At 37.2% G+C, this 16,555-nt stretch overlaps 1 protein-coding gene across 1 annotated transcript; it reads left to right on the forward strand.

Annotated features, from left to right (window-relative positions):
- Window positions 1-742: 742 nt before the first annotated feature.
- Window positions 743-16,454, forward strand: LOC308046335 (histone H4 transcription factor-like; the record flags this gene model as incomplete). The annotated part of the gene is made up of 7 exons (XM_080354077.1): window positions 743-1,337; window positions 2,461-2,651; window positions 10,002-10,228; window positions 11,164-11,241; window positions 13,921-14,041; window positions 15,059-15,197; window positions 16,440-16,454. Exons 1-7 carry the CDS (start codon window positions 1,182-1,184, stop codon window positions 16,452-16,454), a joined length of 927 nt encoding a protein of 308 aa, XP_080210203.1. The 5' UTR covers window positions 743-1,181.
- Between the last annotated feature and the right edge of the window lie 101 nt (window positions 16,455-16,555).

Genomic DNA, 16,555 nt, shown 5'->3' on the forward strand with positions numbered 1-16,555 from the left:
CAGTAATGTTGACAATGTCTGCTTAATGCCATTTAGTTGGCATACTGATTCCCTGCATGCTTTTTCTGCTTGCACACTGTTTTTTAACCCAGTGTTATGTCAGGACCTGACTTTTTTAATCAATAGAATCAGTAAGAGCATCAGGGAAGACACAGTCAGACTTTTATAGTGATGCTTTAGGCTATTGGACAGAGTTTGTCTTCCAGATTTGTATGTGTTGATGAGAAAATGAAGAACCTCCTCCCAGCTGCTTGTTACCATCCTCTTTCCAAAGTCTGCTGTTGGCTGAGATCCAACAGCTGATCTGCTTGGAGGCTATTTAAACTCTTAAAACTAATTCAGATTGCTGGGAATAATGCAAGTCAGGGAGTGGTGCTCTGAGCAGCTGAATGGGCAGATCTTTGAAGCTGGTAAAACAGGGAAGCGCAGGGGGATAGAAAACCACTTATAATGGGCCAGTAGTTTTTAATGAAGTTTGCTGTTATATCTGTTCGGTCATGAAAAAACAGTTGACATGTTTCACCTTGGTGTATATTCCTGTTGCTTTCTTTACACTGATATGAACATGTATCAAGTTGAGCAGAAAAGTGATTTAGCTGTCTGTTTATCATTCCCCCCAAAAAATTAGCTTTCAGTTGGATCAGTTTTCTCATTCATTTAGTACCTGGCTGTGCCAACTCCGGAGCTGGATCTTCAGAAGAACAAGAAGGGGTGGATGGAACCAGCCTTGTTCAATAGGAGCCCCTACTGATGTCAGGCTAAAGTAACTGTCAAAATTACACTTTTGGTAATGGCTACCATGTGGAAAGAGGTTTTGCAGTAATGCTGTGAAGTTAAATTGCAATGAAGGCATCTTCAGCATATGTTTGGGATGGTGATCATAAGACTCTTATTGTATGGTTCTCATGAAAATGTTACAACTTGTGCCTTCTGGCAAGGTGTAAATGTTTGCGAATTATGGCCTTAAATTCTTAAAATAACACATCTAGTGATTAAAAAAAAAAAAACAAACAAAAAAAAACCCAACCAAACAAAAAAGCAACAATGAAAAAAAACCACTACAAACCAAAACCAACCAAAAAACACTCATGTCATCTAGGGTCATGTAATCTTAACTGCTATTTTTACAAGAGAAATTTACAGAAATGTAATATGATAACTAAAACTTCTCTGTACATCTAATGATCTTGGGCGATGGCCCCCCTGGGAGCAAATTTAAGAACACTGAACTGATATTACTATCTGAGTGGAAAGAATACTCCTTTGTAGGGAAATGCATGGAGGAATTTTGTAATCATATTGCAGAACACTTAGAAGAGTACCTACAGCACCCCCTGGTCAGTTATGTCTCATCTGTCACTGAGATTACATTGCAGGTTGGAAAATTATTCCTAGCCTAGAAAATAAAATGGCCTTCACTTTACCTGCACTGCAGATGTTCATAGCTTTTCTGATACCCAGCTGCATGAAGCCCTTAGACAAGGGTTTATACCTGCTTTTTACTTCGTATCTGATTTTCCTGTTTTTTTGTTTGTATTGATAGCTGTTACTATATTACTATTATAATATGGAAAGAGACTGGAGAGGTGATGTCATGAGAACTACTGCTGAGGATTTTTTTTTTCTAAGGTTAGGGCCTCAGCAGATGCAATTGTGTAAAACAGAACTTAGCAAACTGTTTCTGAATGTCAGAATTCTTCCCTTTCAGGGAACTAGCCTGATGCTTAAGAATTTTAAGTTCAAAGTAGCACATGTATGAATCTTTATAGAAAAAATGAAACTTTTATTGTTTGTGTGGTATTTGCCTCATTTGAATACATACACCGGTGTTATTTTATGATGGTATTGTATTTTACATCTTTTTAATAGTGTTAAGTGTACTTAAAAGGAAAACCAAAAAATCTGATTCTGCAGAAAATGATAGGCAGTCTCTATGGATGTAACAGCAATAATATACCTGATTTTTTAATATAGCTATTTTGGCTCCTGTGCATCCTGTTCTTTATTCTTAAGACTGTAATCAAGTATAATTACAGGTGTAGACATTTTAATTAAAGGTGAATGAGCTTTAATTAAAGGTGAAAAAAGTAGCATTAGACTAACATTAACAATGCCTCCATGACCTAAGCTAAGAAGTGTCATAATATATACCTAAGAAAATACTTATTTTGACAAAATTTTCCTAATGAATCTATGAAGTGCCTTTCTGTAAAAAGTTGTGTTTTAAGGTACAAAGCACTCTAGTATTGCTGCAGTTGTGAGACAGTGGAAAACCTATTTGCCACTGAGATTTGCAAGTTTTATTGAGTGCATTATCTGTAGATAGCAATTACCGGCTTCTCTGCTGAGCGTACTTGCAGATTGTGAAGTTACTACTGGCATTCTCACTGTTGTGGCACATAGTTGCAGATTTCATGCAGTGTTCTGTAAAATGTTGCGTCTTTCTTGTGTTTAGAGTAGTACCAGTGTTCATGGAGAAGTTGTGAATTTGGGGCGAAAGATCCCAGAGCGCTGATCATGCATGTCAGTTTTCACAGTTACCACACCAAAATGAAATTCATAGGTTCTCAGGTACGGGCACTGCACCATGGTTTGCCAGCACGTTTGCAGAACAGCCGTAGCTGGCATCAGTTACCAAAGACTTCAGAGGAGTTTGTTTGCCATTGGGAGAACTGTGATGTAAGTGAAACATGTTAGGATCTTGCTATGTTTTCCTTTCTTAACTTTACCTTTGTGTTCTTAGGATTTGACTCACTATTGGGAATTTTTGCTAATCTTACCTCTGAACAATGTTTTCCACTCTCTTTGGAAGTAATAATGCTAATTATTACAATAGCACTCACAAAAATGTAAACAACATATTTGCATCTTATCTGTGACCTTCGATTCAAATTTTCTTTCTTTTTGTGGTGACTAAAATAATCTTTTTGACAAAGATGCAACTTCTCTTGTGTTTTAAGAGCATATATTCAAAACTTCAATATAATTTAATGATAAAATAATGGACTTAGTAGTTTGTAGACAGCTCCAGAGCATTTATTGTATGTCTGAAGAAAGGCAACAGAACATATGACATTTCCATAGTCAGCAGGAATATTTTGGGGAGGGACAAAAATCAGAGATTTGCAATGGGCTGTTCATGTAAGTCTGATATCCAAATGTGGCAAAGGTTGGTTTCAACTAAAAAGAGTTTGTATCTTGACCACTTTTTGGTGTCTTGTATGAAATAAAATCATTATCCATTGAGTTTTGACTGTGCTGTTTCTGAATCAAGTAAACAAAGATGATTAGCAGCTGCTACCTTTATTAACAATGTTAACATATATAGTGCTGCCTATATACATTTTTTTTCCTTCTTTTTGGAGGTGTTCATTGCTGATCAGAAGTGACATCATATTGATATAACGTTATAGCAAAGCACTTTCTCTGTCACTGTTGGCCTTAGAACCTCAGCTGTTATTTATGGCTAGTGAGCATTACTTTTGCATCCACAAGTGTGATGCCTTGCAGATGACATTTTCTTACCATCTCCTTCTGTGTAACTGTTGAGCAAGATAGTTTTTAGAGAAAGTAATAGTTCAGGAAAATTGTCTATCTGGTCTGCATTATCTTTTTCATGTCTGATGAGGTTTTTGTTTAATTTGAGTTAAATGATATAACTGAAAACATAAAATATTGGTGAGGAAGAAACAACTGAAATGCGTTGTACTGGAAAAACCAGAAAACCTGTAAAAGTAAACAATTTTGCAAACCACATATGGGCAAATCTGATGTAGATTTATTAATATTGAACAACAAATTGAAACAAAGGCCTTTGATACTTTTTTCTTTATGTCTCTCTAGGCCTTTCAGTGATTCATGTATTATCATTCTTAAATCCTAGTTCTCTATTATCAATGACTTCTTTATATCAAAGTTGTGATAAAAACAATTTATGACATAAACTATGCTTTTTGAGGTTATAAACAAACACTAATGAGGCTGAAAACATTTCTGTTGAAGGGAATGTCAGACTGGTGGTGATTTACATAGGTCTTGTATCCCTCACGTGCATCACATTGTTGAATTAGAATCAGTGTGATGTTTGAGTAAATATACTGCAGTGATGGAGTGAGATTACTTTTGTTTTCTGATGGCGGTGATAGCCCATTCTTTGCTTTGCTAACCTTCTCCTTACTAGATCTGAAGTTATTTCCAATTTCCTCTTAAGGTTTCAGCTCACAAATTATTTGTGCCATAGCATATATAGAAGGTGAATGCCTCCTCACCTATATGTTATTCCTGAACAGGAAGTCTAGAAATATCATTCTGGCTCTTTTGGCTTTGAATTTAGAATATCTATACTTATATAATGCTTTGATACCTCTCTTTTAATTAGTTTTCCTTGCATGTAATAAGGAACAACATAAAAATCTGAGAGTGAATTTTATATGAAGAGGTAATTCTGTTGTTGAGCCAATCTGTGAGAAACTACAGCTCTGTAAATGAAAGCTTTTATTTACTAGTGAATTAAGCATGGAAGTACCTCATTCTCTTATTTTTAAAACTGGAAGCCTAAACATATAATACAGAGCTTTATTTATGATAACTTTTGTGTTATTTACGTAGTTTGATTACAAACTATTGCTACAAATAAATCTTATTGCCATTATGGCTCATAGATTATAGGAATCATTTTTTACAGTAGTTATTTTTGTTATTAATGCTTTTTAATATGTAGCAATCAGTCTTTACTCACATACTGCTGTGACTAGTCTATTTGTTTTAAAAATGAAGAGGTTCAGAAAAACTTCAAAGCCCTCAGAATTTGATTTTGCTGTATGTCAGTAAGCACAGTATTTTGGAAAACATGTTTAAAAAAAAAAAAAAAAAGAAGAAAAATCTTCCTGTTAATCGATTTCATCTTTCATTTTCTATTTATGTAACTGGGCAGGTTTGGCCAATAGAATCCTGTAGTCCGTAGCATTTTCTTAAATCTTTTTATACATGTTTTTTCAAGTTCAAACTATGTTGTGAATTTTATTAATTAAAAGAATGTTTCCCAACTTAGTAGGCAGGCTAGACTAGACCCAGGAGGTGGGGTAGGGCACGCTGCGAAAGAGAACTTTGAGGGCAAGGAAAACTACTTGCCTTTCCCACCCTCCTGCAAATATGTTCCCACAGTTATGAATATAATTCTCTTTGAGAATCACCCATACAGCTTCCCTTGACTCTTGTGGTGCCTCCTACTGTGTCAGATTCAGTTTCCCCAAAGGTAAAGCTTCTGACTCAGGCAACAGCCCCAAAAAATTCTCTCCTCTCCTATTTACATATAAAAAAATGTTTAAGAAAGTTCCAACAGAACACTTAGAGAGAAGGTGCCAACAAATTAAAATGGGATTAACACCCATATGGTTACTCTGATCAAGAAGTGAAGAGGCTTTCGATCACAGTCTAGCTCAATACTTATAGTTGATTCACCTTAATATGCCTATATGTTTTCATATACACAGGACCTTGGTTTTCTCAGATCATGTTTCAAGCCCTTCAGAGGAAATAAGGGCTTGTCTCCCTAAGGGAGCTCTTGTGAAATACATTAGAGTATGAATTTAAAATGCAGTAGTTTGCCTGCATTAACTCCTTGTGTGAATGCTCTGTTCTGCACATAGGATGCCTAGCAGCTTAGTTTAATCCACTCTACTAAGATTAGGATGATTAAAACCAGATAATTCTAAATCTAATTTTTATTTATATTTTTTTCTTAAAAAAATAATTAAAAACAAAAGGTGTTTAAATAAGATTCATAGAATCATTTTGGTTGGAAAAGACCTTTAAAATCCTCAAGTCCAACTATTAACCTAAATGCTGCCAAGTGCACCTCTAAACCATGTCCCTAGGAACCTCATATATGGGTCTTATAAACACCTCCAGGGAGGGTGAGTCAACTACTTTCCTGGGCAGCCTGTTCCAAAGCCTGACAACCCTTTCTGTGAAGAAATTTATCCTAATATCCAATCTAAACCTCCCTTGGCACAACTTGAGGCCATTTCCTCTTGTCCTATCACTTGCTACTTGGGAGAAGAGACCAACACCCTCCATACTACAACCTCCTTTCAGGCAGTTCTAGACAGCAATAAGGTCTCCCCTCAGCCTCCTTTTCTCCAGACTAAACAGCCCCAGTTCCCTCAGCTGCTCCTCATCAGACTTGTGCTCCAGACCCCTCACCAGCTTCATTGCCTCCTCTGAACTCTCTCCAGCACCTCAATGTCTGTCTTGTAGTGAAGGATCCAAAACTGAACACAGGATTTGAGGTATGGCCTCACCAGTGCTGAGTACAGGAGGACAATCAGTTCTCTAGTCTTCCTGGCCATACTAGTTCTGATACAAGCCAGGATGCTGTTGGCCTTTTTGGCCACCTGGGAACACTGCTGACTCATGTTCAGCCAGCTGTCAACCAGCACCCCCAGGTCCTTTTTGTTTGGCAGCTATCAGGGGTGGCAATATCAGCCTAAGGAATTTCACCTGTTGCCCATTTCCTCTCCCCAGTGTTTTGATCTGGATGAAAGCTAGATCAATTCCTTGTCCCAGTTCAATGTGTAGCCTTACAAAATGGTGCCAGCACAGCAGAGAGGTTAAGGGGTTAAATTATTTGGAACCAAGAGGAAACCTTTGAATTGTGGCTGATGATAGTATGTGGCTGAATGACACCCTGTGTTACTTGAGGAAAATGCAATATGCAGTCTATTTTCACTCTGCAGGTGTGGATTTATTTGGAGTGAGGCAGAAGCTAATTAAGGTTTAGTTCCCCCTTGTCACTTAAGTACTGACTTGTGGAGTGCTGTGTCCATAACACCTAATTCACTTTAATTGTTGTGCAGTCTTGCCATTTCTGTTGGAATTACTTGCACTGCCCTCATAGCCTTCTTATGAATAGGAGCAGGTAAAAGTGAAGAGAGGAGGTAAAAATATACCGAAGAAATAAATCAGCAGAAATACATTAACAGAAAGATCCCTGCCCCAAAGAATGGGTAGCATTCACTCAATTAGTCTAGACAGACTTTTCAACTACTAGATGGTAGGTGAAAATTCTGTACATGTTTTCTGTGGTGGATACTGTAGAATGTTCTACATCTTTGTAGTTGATGTAATTGTCCCTGTGTTGGGGTGAGTTAATTAAAAGTTACTGCAATATTTACTGATGTCTGTTTGGTTTCTAAAAACACTTAATTCGAAGTTCCTGTCTGCTGATTTCCTGCCAAAAATATTGTGTCTTCTCCTTGCTTCCATTTTGTTTTTAGATTACCTTCAATAACCCAGTGTGGTTTTGTCAACATGTTGCTATTCATGCCTATGCTACTGAGGAAGAAACTGTTGCAGATCAGAAGAAAGCTGTCTACTGTCACTGGAAAGATAGTTCATATAAAAAATTGTTTCAAAAAGTATTTCAATGCAGCTTTTGTTATAAAATTCGCTTAGTGCTACATATTGTATAGGAACTTGTGAGAGATCTTCAGATATTTTTTCATCTATCTTAAATAGTTGCAGAAACATTTCTATTTTATAGGCACCATGAATCAAGTGGAGTAGTTCCTGTCATCCATAGGGTTGAATGACCTCAACTCCCAATTAGTCTAAGTTGAGAATTGCCAGTATTGACCAGGTTTGGGTTTCCTCATAATTCTGCCTGTGGTTCACATACTATTCAAACAGACTTTTCATTTATATTCTACTGCTCAGGATCAGGGTTGTTTTCCTCATGCTAATCTTTAATGGTGAGCTTACTCTTTGCTTTCCTTTATCTGTTCCCATTAAACAAGGGAAGCACACACATTGCCATCCTAGTTTTTCTCAACTCTGTGATAAGAATGAGCATTTTAATGCATTCTCTATATTGCTAGCTACCTCTTGTGTTGAATCATTGTCATGGTTTCAAAGCTGATGTTCTGCCTTTGGCTGTATTGTAGAAGCCACAATCCACTGACAGTCTTTCATAGCAGATGCCTTGATTGTTTGAGTAAGGGCTAAACTATGAACTGCTGTTTGATTTGCATGCCATTCAGCTTCAGAGCTACACACTGTGTTAGCAGAACCTCTCCAGAAGAAAAGACTTTCTGCTGAAGAATAATGAAACAGCTTGTGGGACTCAGGTCCTGGAATAGATCATTCTGTGCTAGCTTTAAACTAATCAGTTTGGCTATGTCTTGTAAAATGTGTCAGCAAAGTCCAGGCTTGGTTGGAATCCCCTTGGTGAACCTCCTTAGATATGTGTCTTTTCAATTTATGGGTTAAAGTTACTTTTGGGGTTAGCTGTTCACTGCAATGGTGACAAAATCCCATCAGTGGGTACAAGGCAACATCATTTTGTTCCTTTCCCTCTTGAGATTAGCAATTTTTTAGATTTGAGATTAGCACTATTTTTTTTTTTTTTTTTTTTGGCTGCAGAACTCACTCCTGTATCTTGATAGTGTAGAATTTGTAGTCCTGAGAGGAACAAAAATCACACATCACTGTGATTATAGCTGTTGAAAATAACAGCCCATTATGACATGTGAAGGGACTCCTCTGACTGTACAGGCTAAATAACAGAATGGGGAAAAGGGAAATGTGAAAGAAAAGGTACATGGTATGTCTTCTGATATGTTTAAGAAATGCCCTGCTGCTAGGAAGAGTTAAATCATCTGTTCTCCATGTCTGTGCTAGAAATGATGAGAAGTGATGAGCTTCAGTTCTAACAAGAGAGGTGCAAGTTATAAGTTAGGAAAGCCATTTTAATAGGGTATTTTAAAATACTGTAGCGGTTGCCTGTTGAAATTATGGAGATTGTCTATCACTGAGGAAGTGAGAAGACCTCTTTTGAGGCCAAGGTATAATTGATCCTGCCTTGGAACAAAATAATAGGTCCTGAGTCTTACAGGGTATGTTGTAGTCTGAGATCTTGACATTCAGGGTGGTGTTATGCACTTGAAAGTGAATCATAATGTCCAGGCAGTGAAAGACAACTTTCAACTTTTTCAACAAGCAAGCACAGGCCAGTAAGGTCTCAGTAAGGTCTTCCGTGAGGAGGCAGTTGTCATGGAACTGGGACAACAGGTGGGAAGTGATCAGTCTTTTCCAGGGACCCTCAGCGTACCAGCTGGTGGTCTGAGTTGTTTGAATTTGTAAGGGTACAGCAAGAGTGGGCTGTTCTGCAAGGGGAGTAGCTTTCTGCATAGCTGTTATCTTTGTTAGGTAGATGAGAGAGACTAATGGCTGCTTTTCCTTATGTGACAGGGTACACAATTCCTTCACATCTGTCTGAAGTTACTCCTGAAAGTAGTTTTTCAGCTTCATTTACACCAATATGTTCACATACTAGGCATTTTCCCCCTAAGTGCCACATGTCAATAGCCCCGGCTTTCTACTTCTATTGTTAAAACTTACACTATGTCCACAGTACCAAGCTGTTCTTGATGTCAAGAGATATGAGCACATAGCTACTTATATGCAAGGATTGTTCGGTGGATAGCAGATTGCTTGCTGTTAACTACTGTGTGAACATGTATGTTAAGACAGAAAATGTAAAGATTCAAAAAAAAAAAAAGACCAGTGAGCAGAGTTCATGGAGATGTACAGTTGACACGTACTCACTGCCTCATCTTGTTCTCCTGATTTTCCAGAGACCGTGCAGATTGCTGGAGTTCTGTGATGGGGAGGGGCAACAGAAGTACTAAAGAATCTTATCTCTGTTCTACTGTATGAACACACACATGGAGGCAAAATCTTTGATACATGAGAATAGAAAGTATAGTAGCATGCTCTCTGCTGATTCAAAACTGAAATTTTCGTAAGAGGAACACATGAGCAACGTGTCTTGAAGAATTCTGATTAGTAACAAATAATCTGGCTTTGGAATGGATATTTGTGGGCTTAATGTCATGTGATGTTTGTAATAGTACCAGTCTGATTATTTTTTTTTTCCCCTAGAAGGAGCTTTTTTGTGTGTGTTGCTTGAAATATAACAGTAAGACGTAAGTATGTAATAGCCTTTTCTGTTTCTACATAAGAAAGACTACAGTACTCATGTGCAGATTTTTTTTTTCTTGTTTGTTTGTTTTAGATTGTTTAGGTGTACTTAAAGAAAAGCGTAAATTATGGGAACATTTAAGAACTCCTGCACAAGAAAGAGTTGTAGCATGTCCTACTTGTGGAGGAATGTTCTTGAATAACACTAAGTTTTTTGACCATGTGAAGAAACAAGTTTCAGAAGATAGTAAGTGAATATACTAATTTATGTTTATATCTAGAAGGGATTTTCATTTAAGGTGCTTTGTGATAACGTGGACATGTAATTTCATAAATATTTCTATTTTTTTGTAGAAGTCAGGTGCATGAAAACATGGTTTGCTCCAGGAAGACAGTTGTTTTCATAAAGCATAGAAGTTCTCTTGACTCTGCATGTCTGACGAATTAGGGTAAAGAAAGTGAGCAACGGAACACTCTTAGATCCATGTTTCAGCAGAACAGCTACTTGTTTGGCAGCTGTAACACCTCACTGCCTCTCTTCCCTTAGTGCCCATGGCACCGGTATGACGTTCCCTAGACACTGGGAAACTGCCTGTGAATGGGAAAGTCTTTAGACTATCGAAGAAAGTCCACAGACGCCAGGCTTGGATTACAAAAATCTATGCAAGTGATCCCTATGAGCATCTAACTACTTTCAAATGAAAAGGCAAATTTTTCTTTTTAGTTTTGCTTTTCCAGTAAGTATTTTCTTCACCAGAACACTCCCTACCTTGATCAACTCTGTATTAGTTGGCAAACTTTCCTGCATGCTAAAGAGGAAGGGAGAGGTGCTTGTTTTTTCCTGGTTTCAAGTGTTTGAAATATATTTAAGAACTGTGGATGTTTTGGTGGTGGAAAGTAGATCTATTCTAGGTAATTGACAGAAGAGCTCAAATTTCAGACTGTTAGTGTTTTGAACAGATTGTTGTTCTGTTTAGGATACAATTAACTCACTGATAAAAAATCGTTTTCATTAAGCCCAAACTAAATTTTCATCTGAGGAGTTTGGTAATGAAGAAGAATATTTAAACTGTCTCAATGCTTTGTTAGTTTATTCATGACACTGGCAACTATAGGTTATTAATTAATAAATCTTTCGTAAGTTATTTGTATTGCCACTAAATAGTTTGTATTTAAATTCAGAACGAATATTTGTTTGCCAGAACTGTCAGAAACATTTTGCCAATGAAAGGCTTCTACGAGATCACATGAGGGGACATGGTAAGTCAGAGCTCTGAAAAATAAAAAGTACTTTTCTCAAGGTCACCTTGTACAGAACAGGTTTGTTAAACTGCAGAGTTATTATAAGTATCATTATATCAGCTAAGAAAATTAATATATGGAACTAGGGCAACTATGTTACAAATACTGGACAGTAGGAATTTCATTGCCGGTCTCTCTGAAGCATGGCAATTCCCTTCTTTGTGCCTTCTGATAAGAAAGTTTAAGAGGCTTTCCTATTTTGCAGTAGCTCCCGTGCAGATGCTTGTTCTTCACTTGCATCCCTGTTTACTTGCTTTCACGACCAGGGGCATGGTTAAAGCCAAAGCTGTATTTTAGCTTGGCCTGCGACTCTGCTCACCTTGCTGTACATAGTTGGCCTCACTCAAATGGTGTAGTCCTTCCTTGACCTAACCACAATCTCCCTCAGGTCCCCAAATTATTCCCACGAGTTATACTACAACAGCTATGACTTGCTGGGAAAGAATCCTGCAGCATCCAAGCACAAGGAAACATGTGATATTGCTGTTGGACATACAGGAAATGCGGAAGCTGAGAGGCGGGTGGGTCTGTTCTTTGGGAACAGGAATATTTGAACCATGTAGCCAGACCTGGGCACCAGTCATTTAGTTTGTACAAACATACAAGTAGCTTTGTGCAGGCTTGCTCAGTCAGGGAAGATTCTACTTTCTAGTTGCATTCTTAAAGAAACATGACTTTTTATTGTCTGCAAGTCAACACATTGATGCTTAAACAGTTATGCATTTGATTTATGCTTATTGTGAACTACCAGAACTGACAATGTTCGTATTTTAATGGTTTTATAGTTGGCATGCATCTAACTAAAGTATCTTAATTTTTATATTTTATATTGGAAAACAGAGGATTATTTTTATTTTGTTAACTAGAATATTTCTATTCCTTTTCCTCAAGGCAATTTTACATAGAAACTGGAAATAAATACAAATTAATTTTTTGTTTTGTTTTTATTAGTTAATGAAGCAGTTTAAATATGCTGTTGGTTTTCTTAAAGCATAATACACATTAAGATAGATTTGATATATTAAATAAAGCAAGTGGCTAACTGACATATTTGTTTCTGGTGACTCTGGCTGCACCTAAAGAATTTGTAAATTGTACAATGTGCCTGGCTGTCCTTGTCCCCTGATAATTCAGACCATGTTCTATTTGCACAGCCAGGAAAAATCACAAGGTGCCTAAACATAGGTGATGTGAACCTGTGTCAGGTCCCAGTAAGCCACAGCAAACCAGCTGCAATGTGAACTTGGCTGAGGGAGCTGGGAGGCATTCCTGGGTCCAACTGTTTAGGCACAAGCTAAATCCCTTCAGTTATTAGAGGCATTTACTTCCCTGGTTCATGATTCAGCTTTCTTTAAAAATTCTGGCAGCGTACATGTCTGCATGTTAATTCAGACTGCCAGTGCAGACATGATATTTTCAGATTCTTACCCCAGCATATTTCATAATAGCTGGTATAGATAAATATTGAAATTGTCTTCTAAAGAACTTGCCTACCTATAAGAAATTATTCTGAAATAAGCTGTGATGTGAATGTAAATGCTCTAGGTATTCTGAAATAATTCCCTACGTGGACACATTTACATGCCAGACAACTAACTAAACTGTTGGATACTCCTGTTTCAAGAGATTGCTGAACTTTGCTGATGCAGTTTTGCAGAAGTTCTTCCAGATTAGCTTTCCATATGAAGCTAATTATTTTAGGGAGAGAAAAAAAAATAATCTTGCGGTTGAAGACAAACTATGAGGAAAAAGTGCCTGTGCAGGGAGTGATTCCAGAATAGTTACAATACATTAGATGTACTTCCTTTTTTTGAGAAAACATGAGCACTTCAACTGCATGGTTTTCTTTGGCCACTTGTAAAGCACTGGGCTGATTATAAGATAGTGTTTTCATTCGAGGTCCTTAATGTAACAGATTTTGTCTAAATCCAAAACTTCTTTACTAAGGCTCTTCCTACTGCATTCATTAGGTCGCTGATTCATATGCAGCAAAGCAAGCATTTGTTCAGCTTAAGATGTTACAGTCCTGCCTGCCAATCAGCCAGAGGTTCTCCTCGGTTCCAGAGTCATCAGAGCAAACCTGCGTCTCAGCCATTGTAGTTCGTAGTCTGGCAGCGTAGCTGGCACCAAGTGTTATTTTGCCTTAAGCAAATATACCCGAATGTGAAATGGGGAGGCGGAGGACAGACACATATTCCTTCTGCCACCTTTTTGAAGAGCGGTAATACCTTAAACACTAAAAGTAGATTTGCCAGTGCTTGTCTGTCAGAATGCCTCCAGACAACATGCACCTTTTAGAAATCCTCCCAAAATGCCAAGGGCAAGATGATGATAATCCTTTTTCTAAGTGCCTAGAGAGTGAAACGTGATCCTCTATGTTTTTTCCCTTACCATCTATTTTTTTAATATAGTTTGAAACGTTGTAAGGTTGACCATTGTTACACTACTCACTTCATTGTATCTCCATTCCATTTTTGTATTTTTTTCCTCTGTACATTTTGTTCCTGGATGCATTACAGTCTGTTAATTTTAATATGGTATTTTAATGCACTTTTTGTCATATATCATAGCAGACGATGTTCTGGTGAAGCTGTGGTACAGAACTTAAAGTATTGTTCTTTCTACTATATTTTTTAGTTAGTCATGTTATGTGTGCTTTTTGTCATATGGTATGCACAAGTGTCTCCTTGCTGAAGGCACACATCAGATTCCAACACTGTGATGAACATCCCTTCCATTGTCACCTCTGGGACAGCAGGTAAGAAAATTTGAGGCTCATAGCTGTGAGAGCAAAACTGTAGAATCGAGTTAGTATTTTACATAGAAGTTAGTGAAGAAATAAAAGTTTTCAACCACAAAAATAATCAACTGTTAAATGCAGAAATCTAATAGATTAATATGCTGTTCATCTGTGTTCAGCTGCCGAAACACTGTAGTTCATGAACTTCTGGTGCAAGTAGTGTTAAAAGGTGAATTTTTTTGGCAGGACGCTGTGTACTATTAAATGGTCATCGCGGCAAGTTGAAATGTGTAGCAGTAGTGCCTTAAACTGTGGTTTTTGCCATGATTGCTTGCTGTCTGCTGGGAGAGTCACAGTCTTCTCCTTCGAGTGATTTTTCTGCCACAGGCTTACTATACCTTCTGCTGTATTCACTTGTATTTTTCTGTTGTGGTTTCTTTTCTGCTTTCACCATAAGATGCCACAAAGCCATGACATAATGTAAAAAGATAAAAAGAAAGTGGCATTGTGATGTGATGTGATAGACCAAGTTGAATATATAAGCATCAACAAATTATGTTTAACTTTGCCAGAGAGGATGAGAGGCCTAGCATTTGTATACTGGAAGTGGGATAAAGTGAACAAATATTTAAGTAGTTTTGCGTTCACACTGTGGGTGAACAGAAGGAAATAATCTGAGTTTCTAGATCAGGAAGGATGAAGTGCCTGATGGATAATGGGCAAGAATTTTCTCTGTGTGAACAGAAAGAGAGGGTGATGCCTTGCAACATGGCTGTAGAAAAATTACCCAGATTTGGGCATGGCGTGGATGTGTGGGAAGAAACAGGGAATGGAAAATGAAATCTAGAGCACATCAAAGAGGTGTCTGTACTATCCCCCTTACACAGGTGGAAAAACTGAGGTAGAGATTTACACATTTCCGCTTTCACTTGCCATTCTCAGAGCCAAAAATTACTACCTCCCAGTCCTAAACACTAACCACAAGACTACTTCTCTGTACTATTATATCTGTTATTTGTTTTACCTTGTTTTCAGTTTTAAGAATGCGTATGATCTGCATAAACATGTTGAAACACACAATGATTCAGATGCCTACAGCTGTGATGTTGAAGGATGTGGTTTTACTTCACAGACTTTACAAACTTTGAGAAGGCCTTACAAGAGAGTGCATGTGGTGAGTATATTAAATAGCAGAATAGAATATATTGCTATAAATGAGACTAAAGTTACAAATTTATGTGTGTTTAGTTTCTTGTGAATTAATTAAATGTTTCATTTTTCCGTCAAATCAAGTATTTATTTGCACACATTTCTTGGACTCTTGCAAGTATTATGCAAATACCTGACTCATCGTTTCCTGTAGATTTTGGTGCTTACCTTAGGTGCGTGCAGTTGCTTATTGACAGTCTGGAACTCTGGCCAACCCCACCCCCTTTCAGGGATTAAAATCCAATGTCACCTTTCTCCTCATGCTGGTACTCCATCCTTAGAACTAGTGTGTTACCTCAAAATAGAGAGACTATAAAGTGTGTAAAGCTTACATAACTTTTAATCAGGTGAGTCTGGCCACAACATTAAAATGCAGTTTTGGCCACTCTAGTTTATGCACACTTGTTGCCTGTTTCTTCATCTTTCTGAGTTAGGATCACTGTTACATTGTAAAATGTATATATTTTCGTGAAAGCTGTGTGTCATACTGCTATTGGACATATCTGCAGCACTGATGGCCAATGCAGAGAATTTCCATGTTCACCGGGGTTCCTTAAATCAGACAAGTTCTAAAACCCATAAATTTTAAACATTTTAAGAGGTTAACTTCAAAAAGGTTTCCAGCTAGTTAGTGTGGTTTTCCCCTTTTCAACAAAGAATTCTTTTTTATTATATACATACATGCAAGCCTTCAATGACTCTACATAGGTTTCACTATCATGATGGAAAACCTTGTGTAAAGGTGGTAAAACCAAGGAAAAAAAGAAGTCTTTTTGCTTTTCTGGCTTTTACCAGTGTTAAAATCTTGTAACCTAGATTGTCAAAAGTAATTTTTTGAGCCTTCAAGTTGTATCCACCAAAGAGAGTACATAAATATATCAACAGCTTCTGTAGTATAAACAAGCCATACTCTCCATTTTGAGACAAGAAAATCCAGCAAATAAAATATAATTATGAATATGTATTTCTTATTTTCTGTTAAGTGATGTATTTTTGATAAAAAATACTTTTTGGAACCCTTTTGCAAGTGTTCCTTCACATAGAGTATATTTTGTTTGAGTGCCACGTGAAAAATAGCAATCTAATTTTTCTTTTAATTGCTGACATTCTTAGTTTTAGCAATCTAATTGCATGTTATTCTTATGTTCTGCTGTAAATGCTGTATTTGTAGCTCGAATTTTCAATATTTTTAATTTTATTCCTTTAGATTGAAAGAAGATGATGAGGTTCATTTGAGTTTGAATTTAACAGTACATGATGCTCTCACAGATTTAGGTCAGGCTCCTAATAACAAGATGGTAACAAATAAGTCTTCACCAAGTC

The sequence above is a fragment of the Nesoenas mayeri genome (assembly GCF_963082525.1).
Source record: "Nesoenas mayeri genome assembly, chromosome: 1".
Lineage (NCBI taxonomy): Eukaryota > Metazoa > Chordata > Aves > Columbiformes > Columbidae > Nesoenas > Nesoenas mayeri.